At 40.8% G+C, this 23,522-nt stretch overlaps 1 protein-coding gene across 5 annotated transcripts in view; it reads left to right on the top strand.

The window, feature by feature from the left end:
• Nucleotides 1–23,522, top strand: part of RUNX1T1 (RUNX1 partner transcriptional co-repressor 1) — a 142,930-nt gene that overhangs the window by 17,437 nt on the left and 101,971 nt on the right. For 2 of the 5 annotated variants that reach the window (XM_040493958.1, XM_040493959.1), the window contains exon 2: nucleotides 8,945–9,117. The exons of 2 other annotated variants lie outside the window; for them this stretch is intronic. In XM_040493958.1, the coding sequence (XP_040349892.1) occupies nucleotides 9,030–9,117 (88 nt within the window). In that variant the 5' untranslated portion in view covers nucleotides 8,945–9,029. Of the gene's footprint in view, nucleotides 1–8,944; nucleotides 9,118–22,207; nucleotides 22,508–23,522 lie in introns of those variants that run through there. One more of the 5 variants, XM_040493961.1, reaches the window with a different exon arrangement.

Here is a 23,522-nt window from a genome sequence, read left to right as displayed (position 1 = left end):
GAGTTACTAGAAACTTGTCTTTATGTGCTTTCCGACCAGCAGATAGTAAACACAATACTATTATATGAAGGACCACAATTTTTTGTTTGAAAATAGAGGCCCCACATGGGAAAAGTAGAGGAATCCCTTTGGCATGTGAAAGGGCAGTATTGAATCCTTAAGATTAAGTTGCTTGCAAATCATCTTCCCTGTTTAAGGGATTTTAGTTATTGAAAGAAACAATGGGGAGCCTGGGTGGCTCAGTCGGTTGAACATCCTACTTTGGCTCAGGTCATGATCTCATGGTTCATGGGTTCAAGCTCTTCATCGGGCTCTGTGCTGTCAGCACGGAGCCTACTTCAGATCCTCTGCCCCCCCCCCCCCCGTGCCCCTCCCCGCTCGCTGTCTCAAAAATAAACAAACATTTAAAAAAAGAGAGAAACAACAACAAAAATCTACCAATTTCAGCACTTTTAGGTCTGGGTTCATCAAGATAATGTTACTTCGGGGTCTTTCACCTTGTTTTGTCCAGAATCATTTAATTTGAAAATATACTGGTAGTTCTCTTTTTACTTTTTGAACTTTAACCAAATTTGGAGTTTGTGGTTTTGTTATAAAATCTCTCGGAGTGGAATTTTGTAAGACTTTTTTCCTCTGTTGTCAACTGTGCTTGATAAGAATTAATCACCGGCAGTCAGAAAAGGACTTCAGCATAAAAATCAATCTATAGTGTTTAAAAAAAATGAGACCAACTTACATGTGTTGATGTGGAATCATTCCTGAGATATATTGTGAAGTGGGAAAAGCCGGGAGCAGAACATTATGTGCCATATGCTACATTTGTCCAAAAGAATATGCATACACTTCTCCTTGCAGAGATATGTACCAGCATCTGACAACAGGAGTTGCTTTGGGGAAGAATGTGGGGCCCAGGCATGGTGATTGAAAGGAGATTTTTTTTGTTGTATGTCACCTTGGTCCTTTGAGCGTTTTTTGTAAATCTCGTACGTGTTTCACTCACTGTAAAGTTAGAGATTGCAGCATCAGACCCGGATTGGCTGGTTCTGGGACCCTGTCCTTCTGGGGGAAAGTCATGCTTCTGTCTTCTCTGCCAAAAGGCAGTGGAAGGGAAGCAGCCCAGCTTCCAAGTGCTGTCCTACTTGGTGAATCTCCTTCTACTCCCCCCTATTCATCTGGAAATCATTCTCATCTGGATAATCATGGCATGACCTCATAAGGTTGTCATGAGAATTACATGAGGTGTTATGTATGGAGCATAACTGTTAATAAAGACTTGCTGATTCTTAGAACATGACTTGGCCTCTTTGGAACTGCCCATCACGATTCTAGAAACCCCCTGTAGGACCTTCTCTTCTCTCCACATGACCCTTCTCAGTCACCTTGCTTCAGCAAATCCTTAAAAGAACATCTAGCCCTATTTGATGTCTGGGGATATAGAGATGTTCAAGGCATACAACACTCTGGTTTGCTAGACCTTTCTCACTTCAGCCTTCATTAAGACCCATTTTCCAGGGAACACACTTTGTCATCTCCTAAGTCTCAAATGAAACCACTTTCTGAAGACTTCATGATATCTCTTCCTCAAACACTGGGTTTGTCACATCCAACTCTTTGCTACTATCCGTCTGATTCAGACTTGTCTGCTGGTTGTTTGTAAGTCTGGGACAATTGGGGTACTATTTGATGCTTTGTTAAGCACATTTTTTTTGAAAACTTATTTCTTGAACTCAAGTTACGTACTTGGTACCGTCCTGAAATATTTCATTGCTAAGACCTAGAAATCTTTGATTTCAACCGCATGTTGTTTCTCTCTCAGTTTCTATCTATCTCGGTCCCCTTTCATTGTGTTCTCTTATCATAGAATGTACAATTTATTGCTGCTGTATTTTGGCTTGTAAGTTTCTGCAACCAAAAAAAACAATACAACCCCATCAGCTCTAGTCAGACTGTGCACTTGCATATTCATGTGTGCACATCTTAACCCATTTTATTTTATTTTGTTTTAGTTATTTATTTATTTATTTATTTTTACCCTGAAGTGTTCACAAGTGTGCTTTCTGTAAAGGGTGAACTCCCTGAAATTGTAAGGAAAATGCTGTGTGTAGGGATGCATTTGTGAGCTGGAACTGTCCCTTTGGTCAGGGACACAACAGGGCTAAAAACCATGTTAGTGGCTCCCAGCTTCTCTGCTCCCAGATGCCCCCCACATTATCGCTTTCTCTCCTTTGGCTGCCCAGGGCTGCTGTTTTCTGGGCAGATTCACGGGCTGAGGCCTTTCCCCCTGAGTAACCTACCCTGGCCCCCAACCCCCCCCCCGGGGGGGGGGGGGGGGGGGGGGCCCCCCCCCCCCATCTTATCTTTTCTTACGTTGTACGGGATCCCAACTGCTCTGCTGCTCGATGAACTAGACTTACAACTAGGGAAGGTACTGGATAGGATAGCAGGTCCATCTTCCCCCAAGAATCTGGGACTCAGAATACGGAAGCGAGTGAAAATACCACTTTTTCCTTCCAGGTAACGTTTTCACTTGAAGACATCATTTCAGAAGAGCAGTCTTCTGTTCCTTCACGCAGGTGGCCGAGCAATTTCAGGCAGATATGCATGCATGGTGGTGGGAGGGGACTGGAGGTCTTCACAGAATGAGGTTCACATACTATCTTACTGAGTCCTCACCTGGGAATGAACTCATTTCCTAAATCACTCCTAGAGGCTTTTACCCGTGCCCCAGGTCACCCCGCATGTGTGCTGGGGCAACGTCTGAACCTAGGTTTTCTGATTTCCGCACTGCTCTGTTCTAGGACTGTCACTCTCCTCAAGTCTTCAAATCCTACCACCTAGGAGTTTTCCCCATGAACAGGGCCAGCCACACAGACGTCAGGTGGGAAAGATACTAAAGTTCAAATGGAAAATTATCAAGATTTAGGACTGCTCTTAGAAAAGTTACTGTTTAGAGTGCAACAAATACCACTGTTTTGTAAGTTTCTGAGGTGGGGCGTGGGGAGGCAGGAAAGAGAGAGAAGGAGGGGAGGGAGATGTTAGCTGATGAGGAACAGCAGGAAGCAGATCCCGTTTGCAGCCGGACTCTTGTAGATCTCCTTTTCGAGGTGTGTGACCATCTACCATGAGTGCAGATACTTTTCAGAGTTTTGTTTTTCTTTCACGTGAAAGTTGCCAGCATGGAACAGATGCCTTTATTTGGAGAAACCAGTCTTTGGAAGTAATTGGTTCTCTCTCCTCTTATCCCCCAGAGATGATCTTCCACAGATGAAATTAGATGAGTAAAAAAAAAAAAAAAAATAAATCAAAAATATTAGTTTGTGGTATTTTTTATTTTTCACTGTAAAATGTTTTAGGACCTGCGGTTTAATTCCACATATTTTGGAACTGTTGACTGATCATAAATATTTTTATCACTATTCGTACAGTAGTGACTTTCAGAAGGGAAAACTTATGGTCGAACTAGATCATTTTTGAGTAGTGACCTAATGCTTTTATTTTAATGCTTGAAACCATCGTATTAAAATAGGTAATACCAGCTGTCTACTGTCAAATGATGGGATCTGAGCAAATGAGATAAAACAGTGCTTGCACTAGGGAGGCCAAGATAGGCACTTTCTAGTATTCTCTCTTACCTTCGTATCATCCTGGTAAGTTAGATATTACTATCCCACTTTAGAGATTTACATCCGAAGCTTGGAGAGGTTAAGTGACACGTTCAAGGTCAAATAGCGGATAAGTGTAAAAGCTGAGAGTGCAGGCCCCCAGAGCACGCATGCAATGGGCTTCCAAGTGGTCAGCGTGTGTAGGCCACAGTCATTTTAGGATATTTTGTTTTATTGAAAATGAAATTAAATCTGTAACACAGGAGATATTTGAGAGCTTCCTGTTATTTAAAATTGCCTTGTTCGTTAACTTGTGGGTCATCCTGCATTATCGATTTGACTAAAAATAATCACAGCTGGGGTGCCTGGGTGGCTCAGCCGGTTAAGCGGCCAACTTCAGCTCAGGTCACGATGTCGCAGTTTGTGAGTTCGAGCCCCGCTTCAGGCTCTGTACTGACAGCTTGGAGCCTAGAGCCTGCTTTAGATTCTGTGTCTCCCTCTCTCTCTCTGCCACTCCCCCTCTCATACTCTGCATCTGTCTCTCAAAGTAAGTAAAAGTTAAAAAAAAAAATAAAAAAAAATAAAAAATAAATCATAGCTTAGTCTCCTGCCTTCTGGTTAATATATGTTGTAAAATAATATTTGAAGGATTTAAAAATTTATTCCTTTGCTCACTCAGGCAATGCTGAGTGAACGCTTTCTGTGAGCCAGGCACTGTGCTAGGCGCTGGGTATGAAGACTTGAGTAAACACAGCCCCCTTCCCTCGTGGCCCTTGTGATAGAATGAGTAAAGTCCATCAGGGTGGGTTTGAAGGCATAAAGAGAGAATAAGGTGAGAGCTCTTTCTAGTAGCAGGAAACTCAGTTGGTAAACATAGTTGGGAGCTAAGTCTATGTGTAAAAACTGCTAGAGTGTATTTACTCCTAGAGCTTGTATGGACTTAGGCTGAAGTTCTTAATCATGGTGTCCTACTGCTCAGTGTGTGGCCTCACAGCCCAGGATGCCCTGGGTGTTTCCCATCTAGGCCTATGTACGGGTAGTACTGGTGGGAATGGGCTCAGGTGAACAATGGCAGGCAAAGGTTGCCCAGCCAATATGGATCATAAATGCCCTTACGGTTAAAGGAAAGAAGGTGAAAATAGGTCCAGGAGTGGTCAGGAAAAGGTTGATGAAGGCCACAGGAATTGAATTGGGCTTTATAGCATTTCAGTAGGGGGATTTCATTTGTTTCATTCTTTTTATTTGGGCTACTACTATGTGCCAAGTACAGTTTTAAGTATGGGAGAAAGAGCAATGAGCAAAACACACAAGACCACCGCTTTCCGAGAGCTTATAGTTTGGAATGGGGGAGGGAGACAAGTAATAAAGATGTTAATAAAATTATTCCACATAGTGTTAAATGCAATGATGGCAATTAAAAATCAGGGTTGGAGAGGATAATGAGGGCGCTGGTGGTATTGTTGAGACTTTATTTTGGGTGGTTGGAAAATCATCTCTGAGAAGGTTGTACTTGAATGAAACCTTAGTCTTTGAAGGAGCCGGGCATATGCAACAATCTCTGGAATGAGGCCTGAGGTCGATGGACAAAGCCATAAAGATGAGACAATGGATTATATAGGGGGGTTACCCCAGAAAGAGCTCCACCCTTACAGGGCATGGTCAGAACAGGGGCTGAAAGGTGTAGGGTTAGTGCCAAATTATGGAGGGTCTTGAGTAGCAGAATGGCACAAGACTAAGGACTATGTTTTTCTACATGTGTCTCAGGGGATGAGTAGTTAGGACAGAGGAGGAGACTCTGCATGAGTTTGTCGTGGAAGCTTAAGGAAAGCTGGTGCTGTGATGAACGACACTCAAATAACATAATGTCCCAATCACTTCCTGTTGGCCACTGCGCGTCGTCCTGAAGTGCAGCATGCACGGTGCTTGGTTGACCACTTCAGATTAGGGGGTTATAGGAAGATTTGTCCTGCAAATGAGATCATGGAGGCTTTGACAAAGGTAAGCTCCCATCCAGTGTCAGGGACTGTACTTATTAAGGTGATAATTAAGTCAGATATGATAGAACAGGTTCCTTTTGTGGTAATTCCCCTTGGAATACAAAACTAATGGTGTTTTTATTAATGCGAACGGACGGTCTTTATTATAAAATCTTTTTATGAAAGGAAAGAGAAAAGTTAAGGTCTGACTCAAGCCAGGTTGATAGAGAAGTGTGTTTAAAAAGGTTCATTTGTGGAATAACTATACGCATATTATTTACTAAAGGAAAAATGACCCCAAACGTTGATATAATTCTCTAGAGAAATGTATTTAGGCAGTGAAGGGATTCCTGGCAGTGACTGAGAAGCACCGTAATGGAGAACTGCACTTGGTCTCTTTTGAGGTTGATTCTGATGTGTTGTAGTCTTTACATCCTATTAAATTTTTGAAAGATAAACTGATACAAGAATCATTTGCCAAGGCTAGCAACTCTTCCTTTTAAAACCTTGGCTCGGTGTACATGCTGAAGGGATGGGGGAGTAAGATAAAAGCATTATAAATATGAGGTTAACTGAATTCAAATAGAAGGTTCTCTCAAGTTATTGCATTCCTTAGAAAATAAATACATTGCGCATATGGTTAAGATTGATCAAAAAAGTATTCTGTATGCCAGTGATTACATTCCCATCTGTGATTAAGGTTTTCTGTCTGCATCTGGTTTTCGCATTATATTTCTGTAACAAGAATCCTTTATATAGCAGAGTTCACTTTCTGTATTTTCTATTAGCTGCAGCTTGAACTACTGCACGGATCGTAGATTTACACATGTGGTTTTCATTACTTCATACCATTGAGAAAAAGTAATATTTGTTTGGGAATGTATGTTTTCCACAATTTCCATGGTAATACAACATGTTGAGCCTTTTTAATAACACTCTTGTAGAACTACAAATTGTTTGAGGCATTCTACTCTTGGTGGAGCTTAGCTTTTAAACTTTTCTCAGTGTATGTTCCCCTCATAATGATGTATAACACATTTGAAAGCTGAGGATCTGAACAAAGCAATGATTAAAGATAAATTTTCCTCTGATTCGCAGGTGATACAGTCTTTAGTGTGGCTGTATCACAGATACAGATATCCGTATCACAGATATCTGGATGTATATTTAATCATGTTCAGTGCCATTACTTATTTTTTTATTATTTCATTTTGGAAGACCATTTAATGTGTTGGATGCATAAAGCATGAACATAATACTCCAAAGTCATTATTTTTAAAAATTTAAACATTAGCTTTTTAAAAAAAATTATTCTGTTGATTTTGATACAGTGTTTCATATGGAAACTAGTTTAGTGGGGAAAATCCTCATGGGTAACTTTAGGTATACGCTGTATATTATTTGAATGTGTATTTCTATGCCATGTTAACATTTGAGAATTTATAAACACGCTGCACATTTAAAGTATTTTTTGTAACACTATCTTCCTGCCAACTTTCCTCCATTCACTTCAGAATACTCTGACTAAAATAGACACAAGCTAAAAAGTGACACAGTATATTCTACCTAGGGGAAGGGGAATCATTTGTGACTGAGAAATGATCTTTTAAAGAAAGTTTGTCCACACAGTAATCTTATGTGCCTCAACACTGCGATCTACGACACCATTTTTGTTAATAAACGTAGCTGTCACTATTTAGCAGTCACAAGAAGGAAGAAGTAGACTCAGACTCCAGAGGGTTTATAGGTGCTTTGCCTCTTTCATTTGTCCAGTGGAGATTGTGAACTATGGCCCACACAGGTACAATCCACTCTTATCAGTTCCTCTGATGACTTTAGTCAGTGTTTGCTGAAGCACAAAATATTATAAAATATCAACATCATGATTGAATCTAAGAAAAGTAGCCATTTTCTTCTCTTCCCCCATAATGTTTGTCTAAACTCTATTTATAAAATATTCTTACCTTAGTATGGAAACATTGGAAATAGGATTGGGTAGAAACTTACCCATATCTCCATCTTCTAGGAACAGTTACTTAACATCTAGATGTATTTACTTCCGGTCTCCCCTCCTTGCACCCCATTCCACCCCCGGAATGGGACCGTTTACATATGCGTACATGTATCTATGTATTCTGGTCATTTTCTTATTGAAAATTTTGCTTTATGATTTGTTAGGTTACATGGTAAGCTAAATGTTTCCAAGTATCGGCTGGGTGTTTTTACTGATCTTTGCTGAGTCTCCAGGCAATTTTCAACGAAAAAATACCTAGTACTGTAATTTTCCTGAATCTTATTTAATTTTTACCATAAGGAATAAAAAACAACTGATTGCATGATAGAGTCATAATGTCACCTATCAAGGGTATTGATTGTTTTTAATGGAATCTGCTTGTTTATATACATCAGATTATATTCACCAGTTTTAATTACTAGGGAGTACTTTGGTTTCTTAAAAAAATAATAACAATGGCCTTAGTAATACTTTTTGAGACTGCTTTTATAAATCTTTATTCCTTTGCATTTACTGAGTTCCTCCCTTTTGTGCATATGATTGTGCTTGAGTTATATAGTTCATAAATTATAAGAATTAAAGAGCGATACTTTTTTCTACACATGGTAGCTGTAGTAAGAATGGGCGAGTAATAGGCAGTCAATAAGTATTTGAGAATGGATGAATGAATGAATTCTAAAGCTGCCAAATCTAGCTGGAAAAGTGAGAGAATTTTGATTACTTTAGAGAAAAAAAAGTAGTAGAAGTTGGTTGATTTGGTAAAGTGGCTCACCAATAATTGTTGTTACAAATATTTTAAAACTACACAGGTTACTTGTGATTATTATCAGTTGTTTAAAACTATTTGAGCAAATAATGGCAGTGTTTAAATTTCACAACAGTGAAACAACGTGGACACCACTTTGTTTTGAAATAGAATTTAATTTGCATGTACTATTCTATAAAATAAAATAAACACGTAATGTTTCAAAACATTTTCTAAAGAAACCATGATCAATGACAAATTATTTAATTTTTTATTGAACAAGGTAAAAATCGAGCACATTGTTTTAAGGTATTGATGTACATATGTTTTAAACCAGTCAAAGGAAGAGGAGTTGCCAGGTTGAGAAGGCATCCAGCTTTGAGTCAGATGACTGGAGTTTTAAGAGTCTCTTAGAGCATGTCATTACAGGAACTGAGAAAATGGAACTTGTTTTTGGACACTTCTAAAATTTAGAAGAGCTTGTATCTGTTTCTTAATACGAACAAAACAAAACTGGTATGTAGTATTATCGTTTAAGTGGACGGGTGTGATACTTCAGACTGGTTGTGATATATGCGTTTTCTTTCCCCTTTGTTGTCGTCAATAGAAAAGATTGATCTCTGGGCTGGTGAACATAATATCTGTCCCAGTCCGAAAAGGAGAGAGAAAATTAGCAGAGCGATTGGTGGAGAATGATATCTGTCAAAAGAAACACTTGGAGAGCACTGAGTTTAGTAATAGGTGACTGCCGGAAAAAAGGGAACTTTGAATATTGTCAAGGTAAGGAACAGACAAATATTTTGATTTTGCCATTTACTTACCAAAAAAAAAAAAAAAAAAAAAAAGAAAGAAAAAAAATCACTCATATTTTCCTTATAAATTATAATTGTGAAGGTTTGTTTTTTCTTCTTCTTTCCCCTGGTGCCTGTTAATAAAGAATTTGTGTTATATATTTTTTAAAAATTTGTTTTTCACGTCTTTGGGTATGGGATTGGGCGGGGATCAATCAGCCTGGCTGTGGGAACCTTTGTTTGATAGCTTTGGGTCTGAAGATCTCAAATGATCAAGTACCAAATTTTTTTCCCACCCTCTCCTTGTTGCAGTGCTTCTTGCCATGTTTCATAATACATCTGTTATAAGCTGAGCAATACTTGGAGTTAAAGAGTAAAAGCTATGCCATGATTTCTGTGTTTATTGTAACTTGAGATGGTGTTTTTCTAAAACAGTTTGTTGACTAAAGAGGGAAAAAAGTGCTTTCAATTTATTATTTCTTCTAATTGATCTGGATTTTTTTTTTTTTAACTTTTAGGTGAATGTTACTTCCTAAGCAGAATTCATCTTCGTAGGCACATTAAAACAAAACAAAACAAAAAAATCTAACTTTAGGAAAACGGCAAATATAAACTGCGTATGTTACCATTTGGCAAGAGACCTCTTAAAGCCTGCAACATTTCAAAATGAAGGAGGACCCTGAATTATGGGTTCCAGAGAGTTGATGCCTCCTGTAGCCAGCTCAGTTTTAGGTTTAGTGGACTTGTGCAGAAGCACAGATGAATAAGGATGAGCCGTGCCAGGAAAAAGTTGAGAGTTAACACAAATGTCGTGTAATACTGGTTGGCACTCTAGTCATTGGGAAGGGAGTTTTGAAAGTCTTTGACTGCCTGCCTGACTACATGGAAAGAGGGGTAGCAAAATATTTACCATCTGTGGCCATGGTTCTGGAAACATCGCTGCTGGTGCCCACCCCACAGTATCTACTCTTGCAATTGCTACAAATACTTATTGGCTTGTTCTGTAAGTTTCCAAGAAGGCGTTGGCAAATGAGGGTGTTTGTGTTTTTGAAAGACCACAGAAAATGAAATAATTTTCCGTATAATTGCAGAATCCTTTGAGGTAGCCTAAATTGTGATTTCGTTTCTACTAAAACTAGTAGTTTTCTACGTTCGTTCCCCCTTCTTCATCTCATGATGAATTCAGCTTTATTAAGTAGTTGAGACATCTCTCACCTCTGTTTCTACCTTCTTACCTCATGTACTATTGTTACTAAAAGTTAATTCTTTGAGAACTCGCATCTTGGTTGACTAGACTTCTCAAGTCCAAAACTAGAAAGATGTCAATATCTTAAAGGAAACTGATAATAATAATAATAATAATAACAACAACAACAACAGCAGCAGCAGCAACAGCAACAACCACTGCTTAAGAATTTGTTTCTTTTCATCTGCTATCAGCAGAAAGCACTTGTTTTAAAAGAGAATATAGCTCTGCTTTTTGCCTTATGTATCTCTATGGGGGCTCTTAATAATATGACAAAGTAATCTGAGATCCAGATTACCAATGGAAAAGGCTATTGGATTTAAACCCTTGAGCATATGTGGCAGATCCATAGCGTCTCGGCCTTTACCCACCCCCATCGCAGTACGATCTTACTCTCCTCTGGGCATGCGGGCTCTGTTTGCGGCCTGCTGGCAGTGAACCATTGCAGCATGGAAGATCCATATTGAAAGCAAAAGTGCATGACAAAGACACACATTTAAAAATGACTTAATGTACGTTGTTTGTTATACTATGCAAATCCTGGATTTATAGCATCAGGTAGCAAACACCATGCTGAGTTCTTTCGTTCCTATATGTGTGCGTGTGCAAACATCCTTAAAAATATGATGTGTGTACACATGCACGCACACACACACACCCGCACACAATGTTTATATATACAATATTGTGTTGGCCGATTTATAGCTGTTGGGATATCCGTTGGGTTTTCTTTCTTTATCATGTGGCATTGAAAATTTTACTCCTAGTCATTTCTTCCTTTTTGTAAAGGTAATGGGTGTGTAGAAACACGGGGTTCAGACTCAAGTTGACTCAAGAAGTAGAGAAGAACAGAAATTATATGCTTTAAATTTTTAAACACCTGGAATCCATTGGGTTCCTGGGGTTGTAATTTGGAGACAGGAAAAGAAAAGAACTATGTGAAGTTGAACAGTCGGGGCTCTAAGTGAGAACGGCCTGAGGTGGCGCCAGAGAGTCTGGTCTGTGTAGTGAGTTTGGGGGGGGGGAGGCGGTGGCAGGTTGTCACCAGGAGACCTGCTGTGGGGTGAGGGTGGGCGGGGGGGGGGGATGTAGGGGGGACGGGAATGACGCTGAGCTGAGCGGACAGCCACCAGTTTAGGTAGAAGCTGGTAAAGGCAAACTACTGCTGTTTCCCCCATGTTTTGAAGCATGCCCAAAATAAGCATAAGGCTTGGTCCTCTAGAATGTGATGTGAAGCTAGACTCCTGTAATGTTTGCCTTTGTGAGGAGTGGGTGGATTTAGGACAGCTAGGGAGTGGTTGCCCTTAGAAGCCACGGAAGGAAAATACTAATACTAAGAAGGGTCCAGTGTTTGTCCTATTAAAAATAAAAACGATTTCCTGGCCGTCTAACGATGCAAGGGGAGTAGCATGGGAGACAATTATGACAGAAGAAACTTCTGTTGCAGAGTGGTATCTGTGTTCATATCATGGGGCGGCATGTTTATGTAGTTCCAATTTATAGGCATTATATGGGTTTCAGGAGCTACATTTGTATTTTTAAAAAGGGTGATTTTCTTAAGTTAATTTAAATGGTGCTGCACACCTTTAGATCCCGTTATTTTTATTAGGAAAAGAGGAAAGTGATTTTCTCAGGCAAAATTGCTGGTCTTTGAGAGCGTCTGCATTTATTTTTAGTTTCTCTTGGTCGTGTTCGAGGGGTCTGATAGCATTAATGGGCTTTACCCCACATGGAGCTTTGAGCTTATTGCAGCCTGCACACTGATCCCAGGTCAGTGTGATGCGTGAAATCAATTTATTTGAATCTCTTTGCCTCTATAGGAATTTGGCAGCATGCCAGTTGTTTTCATTTAATGTTCTTTGTGTTGAACACAGACAAGCAGGCACGCTTTTGTATTCCTCTCTCCTTTGGTCTCTGTCTCTTTCAGCCAATATTTTACTCTATGGATTTTGAGATGAAGGAAGAATATATTATTTATATGATTCTAATCATTGCTTAATGTGTGTGTGTGTGTGTGTGTGTGTGTGTGTATAAATGTACCACTTTCGTTTCTTTTAAGGGATAATTTTTATGTTCCTGAGTTTTCATGGTGACTTTCTTTGTACACCAATAGAGTTTTGTTTCAGTGAGATTTTTGAAGAAGCATAATAACCCACATCATAAGTGGTATTTACTTTGCCACAGTGTCCATTATCAAAACTGGAAAATAACAATGTTAATTGTTTAATTTGTCGACTGGACTACCAAAATCATTTCTTGGGGAGCTTTTTAGAATTTGAAGATCTACACTTTAATCAACACATGCTAAGGAAAACAGGCTTATTATTTGGGTCTTATTTTCTTTGAATAACCCATCTTCATTAAGACACCAGGGTTTGGCATAGATGTGCCGTATATGAATTTTTATGAGGTTCTTGCCTTTGGTTAATTGTTTTGCTTTTGAAAATTTGGGGGGTAGTGCCCGGGAACAGCCACAGCACAGAGGTTTTTATTACAAATAGACTCAGACCTTTCTGTGGATGTTTTTGTAGGGAGGATTTGTTTCTGGGTCAGCTTTAGGAAGAGGTGGAGAAGGAAACGAGAGAGAGTGAGAGGCGAATGTTGTGTTGATGCCCGGGGCAGTTCTTGCGGAAGTTGATATGCAGAACCGTGGAGCCACAGCTTCAGGGTCAGGCTCATACCCCGAGCCCTGCTTCCTTGTTTAATTACCTGAAGAGCAAAACAGTCAGCCTGAGAGTGTGTGAAAACCCAGTATCTCTCGCAGCCGCCTGGCGCTCTGACATCCTGCAAGGCCAGCCCTGTCTGTCCGCCAGCGTCAGGCTGGCTCCCGCCCTGGGTTCCTTTCTTTCTGGAGGCATTGTGTGCAAGAGGGTTTGGTCAGGAATTTGAGGTTCCTGCCAGTGCTGTGTCCCTGCTCTCTCCTTCTGGGCTATACCCACAGATACACTTCATTTTTTTTTTTTTTAACGGATTTAAAAATTGGGCTCTTTCATTTCATCCTCTGGCCTTGCTCTGAAGCATGATCTCTGTCAACGGCGACAGCTATTAACCAGTGGAGCACTGGGCTTAGTTAGCGTGTCCCTGTTTTCCTGATTCCTGGTATATGCTGTCCTACGTGTGTTGCCTTTTTAGGTCAGACTCACTCGTAGCTCAGCGTGGAACTCGTAGTTCAGAGGTTGTTTTGATGAGGCAGTTTTAGAATCTTCATCTGTCCATGAGCATTGTCCATCTTGAAGTGAAGGTACTAGAACTTTTAAGGTTGGGTTTTTTTTTTTTTTCCCCTGTCCTTGGAATTTGAATATGGACTTGAACATTTGCTGTGGGAAGAGCCACACCCTTTGATGAAGCTGGGGGTGGCGAGAAATAATATTTGGACAGCGATGTGTGGCCAGTTTGAGGATCGTATAGGATAAATATTCTGAGGAATGCTTGGAGATGGAGGCATTTGGGAGATCCCCAGAGTATAACAAGATGTTATCGCACCAAGAGGAAATCCAGCAGGTTCTTTATCCACAGTGTGGGCTGATGAAATGTCCGCATGGTGGGTGGGGGAGCAAAGGTGGTGGTGGGGGGGGGGTTTCCTGCAAAGGGAGGGGAAAGTGTGACTACACATGCAGTGATTTGGTTTTTCCAACTACTTCATGCGGATTCTGTCATGCAGACTGAAGGGCATTTACCCTTTAGAAGATGCACTCACGTGCGTGCCATAATGATACATCTTGGCCGTGCATGCGCACGACCGTGGCTCCGGGGAATTGATTCCATTCTTTGCAAAGAGGAAAGGAATTGGACTCTGTAGGGAACAGTTGGGTAGGAATGATTCTAAAAACTTCTTTTTTTTTCTTTTCACGTTGTATTTATGGAGATAGTGTCCATCCTTTATGTGTTTGTATACCACTCCAGTGAAAAGTATATGATCATTTAAATCGTTGGATTAGCCCCGTGCGGCTTGTGAGGGAGCTGGCATCACCATGTCTGTTACGCACCAGCATAGACAGCTCTCTCGGAAGTGTTATGTGTATCCTTGGGCATGTGCGTGTTTATTTATGTATCCGCCTGGTGCATTTCTTTCAGAGGATTTCTCTTTTCAACGTCAATGTAAATAGGAAGAAGGAAAATATATAAATACATTTTAAGCCACACTCCACATTCCTAACCCGTGTCCCCCTGCACGTGACAGACCCTGGGCGCCCCCTCCTTTCAAGCTCTGTCACTTTTTGGTCGTTCTATCCAACTGGAGCTTTCTTAAATGCAAGTAACATTAGTGCCATTTGCAGCATTAAGCCTTGGCAGCAGAGGGTGTATAATGTGAGAAAAACTTGGAGGACTCCGAAAAGTGAATGGAGAAGACTTGTGCTTTGCAGGTGGCGTCAGGAATCACAGGAGAAAATGCGAACAAGAAAGCGGGGTTGGTGCCTTGCGTGGAGTGTGCTCTGGAAGGTGTGGAGTGAAATGGCAAGGAAAAAAATAGATCTGTGGGAGAAGAAATTGGGAGGAGGTGAATAACTCTAGAAAAAAGGGGAAAAAAATCCACATTCTCTTAGTAGCTGTGGGCTTGTGTCAGGAACGAAAACAGGACGTTTTGCTCTAATGGATAAAAAAAAGTCACAGTATCCCGAAATTTTAATAAGATTTCGGTACATGCAATTAGGAATAATCTTATAAAAAGTCAGTGAGAAGTTAAAGTTCCAGACAGAGTAAAGGAATTGAGCTGAGTGGGTTTCAGGATATACAGCATTAAATTCTATTCTGCCTGGTCTTGTGTGGGGAAGGGGGATGCATGATGAAACCCAGTAGGGTCAGAGTAAAACCCTAATTAAAAAATGTACCTTGGTAAAAAAAGCAGATATACTGCGCTCCGTAATATTTGAACACATCAAGCGGTTTTGGAATGAAAATTTGTAATGGAATGCACGGTAGCAAAAAATCATTTTTGAGTACGTTTGCATTTGTTTACAAATGTGGCAAATTAGTGTGTGTGTGCATAGATTTTGATAATTTGCAATGTGGAGAGATAAGAAGTGGAGAGTTTGTTAGGGGTAAAAAAAAAAAAAAGTCATGTGAAAAAAGAACGTGATGAAAAAAATTCTGGGACTTTTTTTTATTGCTGTGTATTTGCTCCACCTGGTGGATTTTGTTGAAAGTGTCTTAATCCATGTTAATGAAATGGATACCCTTTATACAATTTATAGGAAAATGAATGTTTTGTTTTATTTTTGTTGTGTAAAATGGTTTAATTCCTTTCTAGGTCAAAACACTTACCTGTCTTTTGTTCAGTTCTTCCATTGCACTGAAAGTAATATTTATTGTTGTTTTTTTTTTTCTGGTTCAATTTGTAATATGTGCTCATTTTAGAAGATTTGGAAAACAGAAACATTTAAAAAGGAAAATAAGCATGACTTGTAATTTCACCATCCAGAATTATTGCATTGTTTTTAAGAAGAGATGTGATCAGAAGAGAACCAGTTTGCTTTTACATTTATCTAAAGATACGTGGAATGTTAAATATTACGCCAAAGTATCATGATGATGATTATAATTATTTTTGGACAAATGCTGCCCTTAGAATTCCCAGGTTCCAAAAAAAAAAAAAAAAGTCAAGCATTTAACAGGAACTGCTTTTATTAAGCTGCATGTGTACAGAAGGCAAAGGTAGTGGAGATTAAGGGTGCCTCATAAATTCATAGGGCTGCTCCTGGGGGTGGTGAGATCTGTTGTTCCCTGGGCTTACACAGATTGCTTTCTTTGGAAATCTTAAGGATTCAGTTGTGCTTTGATCATCTTATTGTTTTCCTTAGGTTATTCTTTTTTTCTCCTTTCGACTCTAACAGCTCTGTAACAGAAGGTGAAGTTTTGAAAACAGTGTCTCCATATGCAAGGGATTTGGAGACCTTTTTATTGTCTTTAAAATTGTCATTCATAGTCCTCATTAGCATTTATTGTTGCAAGCGTACAAGCAGAAAATGTGAAATTGGTATGTCATGAATAGCCCCACAGAGCTCTCGAGCCCTCCGATTTTGCCTGCAGTGTGGTGTGGGCTGGGCTTTGAGGGAAAGCTGTCCAGATGGCTGCCTGCACGGAGCCGAGCGGCGGGTTTTGTCTCTGGTGCTGGGAGGAGGGGAAGTGCACTGGAGCGTAAGCCAGAACCCTTGCGTTTTAACAAAACTAACTCGCCATTAGTCAGGATGGGGAGGTGGTGACATTGAAACAAAGGTTTTCCATATAGTGTTACAGTCCTTGTCAGACGGATAAGGGATGGGCAGTTGGGGTGTCTTCTAGATTCTCCGAGTGCTTTGCGTAGCTAAAAAAAAAAAAAAATAGGAGGAAAGTAGAGGTGGTAACTTACTTGCAGGTTTGCACGCAAGTGTGTACTTGCTAAGATTGATTGCTCTTATATGAAAACGCTCGTATTTGAAAAGACAGAGTTAATGTAGCTAGTGTTCAGCCTTGTGGATTACCAAGGAAGTGTTTTCCTGTAAAAATTTTAAAATGATTTAACCCCTTGCTGGTGCCTGTGGAGTAATTTGTATTTAACGGTATTAGTTGGGCTTGAGGTTTGCATGTAAATAATATAGCATCCAAGGAATGCAAATGCTAATAAATCTGTTGTAGCCTTTTAGGCCGTTTTGGAATATTTGGCATCAAAAGTCAAAAGTTGTTGGTAGAAAAGAATTACAATATACTGTGATGTTTTAAAGGCGTTGGCCCTGTCAGAGACAATTTCTAGTAATTGCAAATATAAACTTGCTTTATTTCTAGCAAGTGATATCTTAAATGGATTTCTTTTTGCAGAAGCACACATACATGTGCCCTACATACTCAAATTACTAATACACATCTTTTCATTCCTATGTAGAGAATACTCTACTTCACCCAGAGTTAAGAGTCCAATACGTTGCTTGAAAAATTGTTGGAATGATACAAGGAACATTTTATTCTGTAGACATTGAGGATCAGGGGGAAAAAAAATCATAGAGACTGTTTGGCTTAGCAGTTCAGGAAATCGTTGCTATAGAAAAATGCATTATGATTGGAGCGTTCAGATTACAGTTCTAAGGCACGTTATTAACTCATTCTCATTGATGGAGATAACAAAACTCGAAGTGACCTGAGTCCTTGAGTTTGACATGTCATAGGCGAAGGGAAGGGGTCATGACTTCTAGTTCTCCACCTGCCACTTGCCCTGGTAGATGAGGATTTCTCAACAGACCATGCAGCATGTTCTCTATGGGACACTGTGTCGTATGGTGCTTTGACATCTAGTTGCAAATGATCCAGGCAGTGAATCTTTTCTGCCTCTGTGATGTCTGTTATAATCACCTATTAAGACAAGCTTCCTCCATCCAGCATGCTTTCTTTTGCTTGATTCCATCTTACTGCTAGCACTTAGGCCCTCTTAGTCCTGAATCACCCTTGACCCCATGATGTTTGCACAGCCTTCCAATTCTTAAGATGGTGGTCATGTCCCCCGTTCCTTTGTCATTTAAGTGAAGTTCTTGCGAGCCCTTCTGTGGGCTGGCTGAACGTTGAGGCGCAAATGCTTGCCAGTCATTTCCCTGAAAGGAAATATTTGAGGGAAATAGCGTGAATGTGCCTGGTTGTTTACAACAGACGTTTATAGAAAAGGAGTTAAAGCGACAGATAACCTCTTACCTTTATGGAATACTTCAGCGAACTTTTTAACTTAATTATTTTTTTTCCCACCCCACTCGTTTCTTTTGTCACTGGCCATATCTTATGTTGTAGCCTAACTCAGACATAAACCAGTTGGCTTTCTTGCAGAGTATAATTGGCTTTACCTTGTCAGAAGACAATCTACCATGGCTTTTATTTAATACAGTTTCACGTGTCTTTCAGTGGCAGAAACAAATTAATGTACATTTTTATTAGGTGTTGTATCTATTTAATTGACTGTCAAAGTGATGAGAAGTTAGGAAATCATCCAAAAGAGAGGTCCATCTCCCTTAGCCCAACAGCTCACACATTAGGTAGGTTTGCCCTGTCAGTGGGATGCCTTTAGAAAACACTAATAGCTTCCAGCTGGGTGGAAAATCAAAACCTTTGGGGTCTGACAAAACTAGCAGATTTGAATTTGAAAGCAGAGCTAATGCCTCCATTTTATTTTTTACCACTCGCCCATAAAACATTATTTTCCAATATGTCAGCCTCATTTGGTGGCCAGTGGTCTGAAATTGAAAGTGGAACAAGCAAGCGGAGAAATCTGGACATTAGCGAGTCCGCCCTTTCAAGCTGGTGTGCCACTTTGTGGAAGGGTCTCCCCTAAGAGCAGGGGGGTCTTAATGACCATTCATCAATGCTCGTTGGCTGATCATTGAGTGCCTTCTCATTCAGTTTATCAAGTCTTGCACATAAAAAGTCAGAATAAGCCTTATTCAGCTTTGTTAAAGCCAACTAGGAGTAAAATGCTCCATTTGAACCCATTTTGCCCTTGTTTTTTCACTTTGTTAATGCAGCCCTGCTTAAATGAGTGCCTTTATTGGGTCGGTTAGAATATCTGAAACTATTAATTCTCTTGTATTGAATAGCTGGTGGCAGGCCAGAGCAGATGGGGTAGGAAAGTATTTGGTTGGGTGTATTGCTTTCAATTAGGATCAATGAGGTTTCAGCTCCTTTGAATTAACTCACTTAATACCCACTGTGTGAAGTCACAGTGTATCACAGCAGCCCGTTAGAAGCAGAGGGGAGAGTTGAGAAGACCTGTGGAAGACCTCTAACTGGCATTGGCCCATCACCAGTGTAGAGAGCTCTCATGAACTGCTGACGGCTTCCGTAGACTCATATAGTCCCCATTGGTAAGTCAGGCTCGAACAAAGGAAGAATCTGCACTATAGGGCCGGTCTGTCTTCGAAATAAGTGATAGATACCTGAGAGGAATGCAGTAAATACCATAGTGCCTTCCTAGTGAAGGATCTCAGTTTATTGTCAAAGACCAATTGATGTATTTGGGGTGGGGGTGGGGGCACGGAGAGCCTGGCATTAGGTTGTTGACTCAGTTTACCGGTTCGGAAAGTGATTGTTTAGACGACTCCCCAAAATCGCCCTAACAGTGTTGTGTTCTTAATTAAAAGACGTGCATTAACTGACATGGCTCTCCCGAGGAAGTGCGTGATTAGTCAGCAATGTAGTCTTTATTATTGTCTTGAATATATGTTAGGGTTTTTTCTGTTTTTAAGTTTGTTTGTTTGTTTGTTTTAGTAATCTCTACACCCAGCATGGGGCTCGAACTCACAACCCTGAGATCAAGAGTCACGTGCTCTTCTGGCTGAGCCAGCCAAATGCCCCTATTTTCAGTTTTAAAAGTATGTTTCCTAATGGTGATGCAGGACGGTGTTTTTGTCCTGGAGAAAACTTAGTACATGTTCAGCGCATATTCTTTTTTTCCCCTTCACCGACATACATGCGTTCATCACGGTATTGATTGTCTATTTTTATTATACAGGTTGGAGGTTAGAGATCTTGGCTCTTTAAGCTTGCTCTTTCTTTCTTTCTTTCTTTTTTCTTTTATTAAAGGGAAAGTTATTTTGGTCTAAGTAACTATATAGAAGTACGTATCCAGGTCTCCCTGTTCAGGGATTAAAGCATAAGAGGAGGAGACTGGTTCCTTGAGAAAATGCTGGACTCAGATGCGCACACATTCAGTTAGGCCCATTCCGCAGTCAGACTTCTAGGTGAGAATCTCCAGGGATCTGGGTTTTGTTGACGTGGATCAATTTAAAGTGGCAATTACTGTAGCCAGAGAACAGCTTAAAAAGCTTTTTTACACATAGAAAAGATACATAATCACACGGCATATGGAAGTTCAGTGTTCTGAGCAGTGGTTTAGGACTTTGCGGTATACCAATATTAAGACCCAGTTTTAAACGTGGATATCATCCAGTTTTCTTAAAGTGTGTTGCATTTTTGTCATAGGATTTTCTATTCCAGAAATGATTCACCATGCATATTGATGAAAGTTGGGTCTCCCACTGTGAAAATGTTTTCTTTCTAATGTAGGTATAGTATTAAAAAAAATCAACGACACGTAGCATTGAGTGGCTTTAAAGAAATACTCTCTTTGGAAATGAACATCTACGGACTCAGGATGCTGGATTCCATAAAGGCCCTTATAGCAGGACTTAATTGATTATTACACTTGCGCCTGCTATAAAGCTTTCTGTCATAAGAATGTTTGAGCTTGGTGCTTAACTGTACTGAAATCCATTACACAGAACCTCATTACATGTGACATCTAACTAAGATGAACAAAAAGATTGGCCTCATAAATAGGGTGCAGTATACTATTAGTGACAGAACAGAGTAATCATTATGAATTGTAGTCTTTTTACAAGTTGTCTCTGACAATGATGGATTTTTGAGGGGTTCACTAGATGAAGCCATGCTTCTTGGGTGCAGTATTTAGGGGCCGTAGACATTCTTATTGATTGACGCTGTTTACCAAAGATGATTTATTTTTAGTCTGTGTAGGGTATGTGCACGTATGTGGGTGTACTTTGAAACAGGTTGCATGTGCTGTTGGGAAGAGGTGTAGGAAGGGTGAGTAGGTAGAAATCACACCCTGTTTTCAGATGGGTTTTTGAGATCTCTTTGAGGCAGCAAGTAGGGGGGAAAAAACCAATCTGACAAGGGCTAAAAGCGTACAGAAAGTCTAGAAGAAGCAAAGGGCACGTTGAAGATCGTGAGGGGATGGCAAGAGTTAAAGGGGATGCTCCTGTCCATCATATGCATTGAGCTTGCTGGCTGGGCAGAGGCTCCGGAGTAGAATTGTTTCTGTGTTTATAGCGGATTGACCATACTATGGAAAGGTAAAGCCTGAGGAATCTGTCTCATCCTGTGCCCTGTTGTTAAGACAAATACACACAGACCCAGGGAAGATATGCAAGTGTTAAACTGAGGAAGAGTTTTAGAAGCGAACAGCATTTTCCTTCTGCCTGGCATTTTGTGTGTTTGGAAAAGGCATGCAAGGCAGGCAGGCGTGTGTTTCTCCTATGAGGCAAGGATGTTTTACAAAGGACTAAGGAGGGACCGCTGAGAGGAAAATAGCCAGCTTTAGATAAAGCACTGTAACAAAGGCTTGTAGTTTTATAGATCATGGTGTCCATTAAAGCTTATGGGGAAGAGTCCATTGAACCTGGCTGGGTATGTGTTATTCATGGGAAGGATAAACATTTAAGGGTGTGCAAAAAATCAGAAATCAGGAGGATGTGATTGTTCAGCTTTTGAAAAGGCTTTACAGTGAAGATTTTGTTTTCATCTCCCATGGATCTCTATGCAAGGTAGAAGAGAGTAAGCTGAAAATGTTTGGAGTGCATCAACGCAGGGATCCCAGGGGGTTAAAAGCACTCTGGTAAAATAAAAGTGGTCTGCTTCTGCTTCTAAAAAGTGTTCTATTTTACACATACTACTGAGAAGCTGACAAAGGGAATGATTCGGATACTTTGTTCAGTAGGATAAACTGGCACGAAATACAAAGTCTTAAAAAAATGTTTTTATACTGTTTTGGATTTCCAGTTCAATAAACAAGCTTTGAGGTTGGTGCCTACGTCGGTTTTTAAATAGAGTTTCCAATTATGGCTGTTAACATGAGAAGATGGAAGGGAAGCGTTTCATTGTGGGCAGTGGTAGGGGGCCCGTCTACTTTCCATTCTTTCGGCAAAATAAGGGTTAACTTGTAACGGGATGGGGGTGGTGATGAATGAATTATTCAGCATTTAGCTTATCATTCTGCATTTTACTTTCTGTTCTTTGGTGCTCTGGAACTTGCCCAGAGAGGTACAGTGGGTAAGGGGAGGTAGGGGTTGCGATACTTTGCACACACATCCCTGTCATTGTTCTGCCTGAGGAGACAGGGCTGGGTTCAAGGCCACATGTGCTCCTGTCATCATCCACATTTCTGCTCCAAGTGCAATCCGGAGTGTCAGCTCTCCATCTGTCTCCGCCTGGCAGGCGCACGCGCCCAGCACCCTGCCTCGGGCTATGCCGCCCCAGCCCCTTCTGACGGCCCTCCTCTCTCTGCCGGCGCTCATTCCAGAACAGGAGGCATGAGCCCCGATCGCGCTTGATTTTAGGAGAGAGTCACTTTCCGTGTGGACGCTGGATTCAACAAGGATGCCTGGTGAGTTAGCCCTGCTCTGCTTTCTTTCTCTGATTTGAAATGAAGAAAGCTTACTTTGTATTATGCATGGAAAATACCTTCTGCCCCACGCTGCACTGTAATTTACATGGGTGGGCGGCGGGGGGGGGTGGCAGAGGTGAGGAGGGGAAGGTGGCATAAGGAGAGCCATCGAGATCTAGATACAGGGGCACAGGGTGTGAAGGCTTTGCTTTCGGAATTTGGGAGGTGTGTTTTAAAGGCTGAGGGGAAAGTACAGCCACATTGAGCCCAAGTAAGAAGTATCGCTTCTGTTACGGATTTTGTGACTGTCATGTGTACCTCGTATCCTGGAAATTTCATCGGTGGAGAGAGTTTTCAGATTGTGGCAGAATCCTGGGATAAGGTCTCTTTAAAAAGCTGTTTATGTCGGAGAAAGTGAAGGGAGCTTTGGAACTGCAAACGATTTCAGTCTTGCCTTAAATCACAGTCCTTAGATGTCATAAGGCAAATAATTGAAATCGATGAATTAAAAATAAAAAGTCTGCTAGATTACTGAAGCTGTTGTGGTCCTGGAAATTTAGTGTGTGTCAGTTTCCTCTGAAGCATGTTATCTTTGGAGCCTCGAGTGTCTCTGTGATGATGGCCAGTGAAGTCTCTGCTTACGGAGGGAGAAGGCTGGGGGCGGGGGGAGGGGGGCGCCTGATGGAGAATGGGTTGCTTCTTGCTCTTCTCAAGAACTGTCTGGATTGCCGTGAACCTACTTTGAGCAGCCTGTCCCCAGCTAAAAAAGACAGGGCAGAGAGAGATCCTCCAGCTGGCTGATTTGTGCAGATTATTTGGGTAGGACAGGCAGAAGAGACTGTGCTTGGTCACAGAGCTTGTACACCTCACAGATGGTGTTTTGAAACATTAGCTGCCAGTTTTCTGCAACCACAGTTGTGTGTAGGTATTGCCAGTTGTTTGAAGAATGTTTTTCCCTTCAGGATGTGTCTTGTAGTCCTCTTCATTATTGATCTCTGTGCAGAAAGGATGCATT

This window comes from Herpailurus yagouaroundi, unplaced genomic scaffold, assembly GCF_014898765.1.
Source record: "Herpailurus yagouaroundi ecotype Mexico unplaced genomic scaffold, PumYag 186, whole genome shotgun sequence".
In the NCBI taxonomy this organism is placed as follows: domain Eukaryota; kingdom Metazoa; phylum Chordata; class Mammalia; order Carnivora; family Felidae; genus Herpailurus; species Herpailurus yagouaroundi.
The sequence above is the reverse complement of the archived record's forward strand: the minus strand, read 5'-3'. Positions and strand labels throughout refer to the sequence as shown.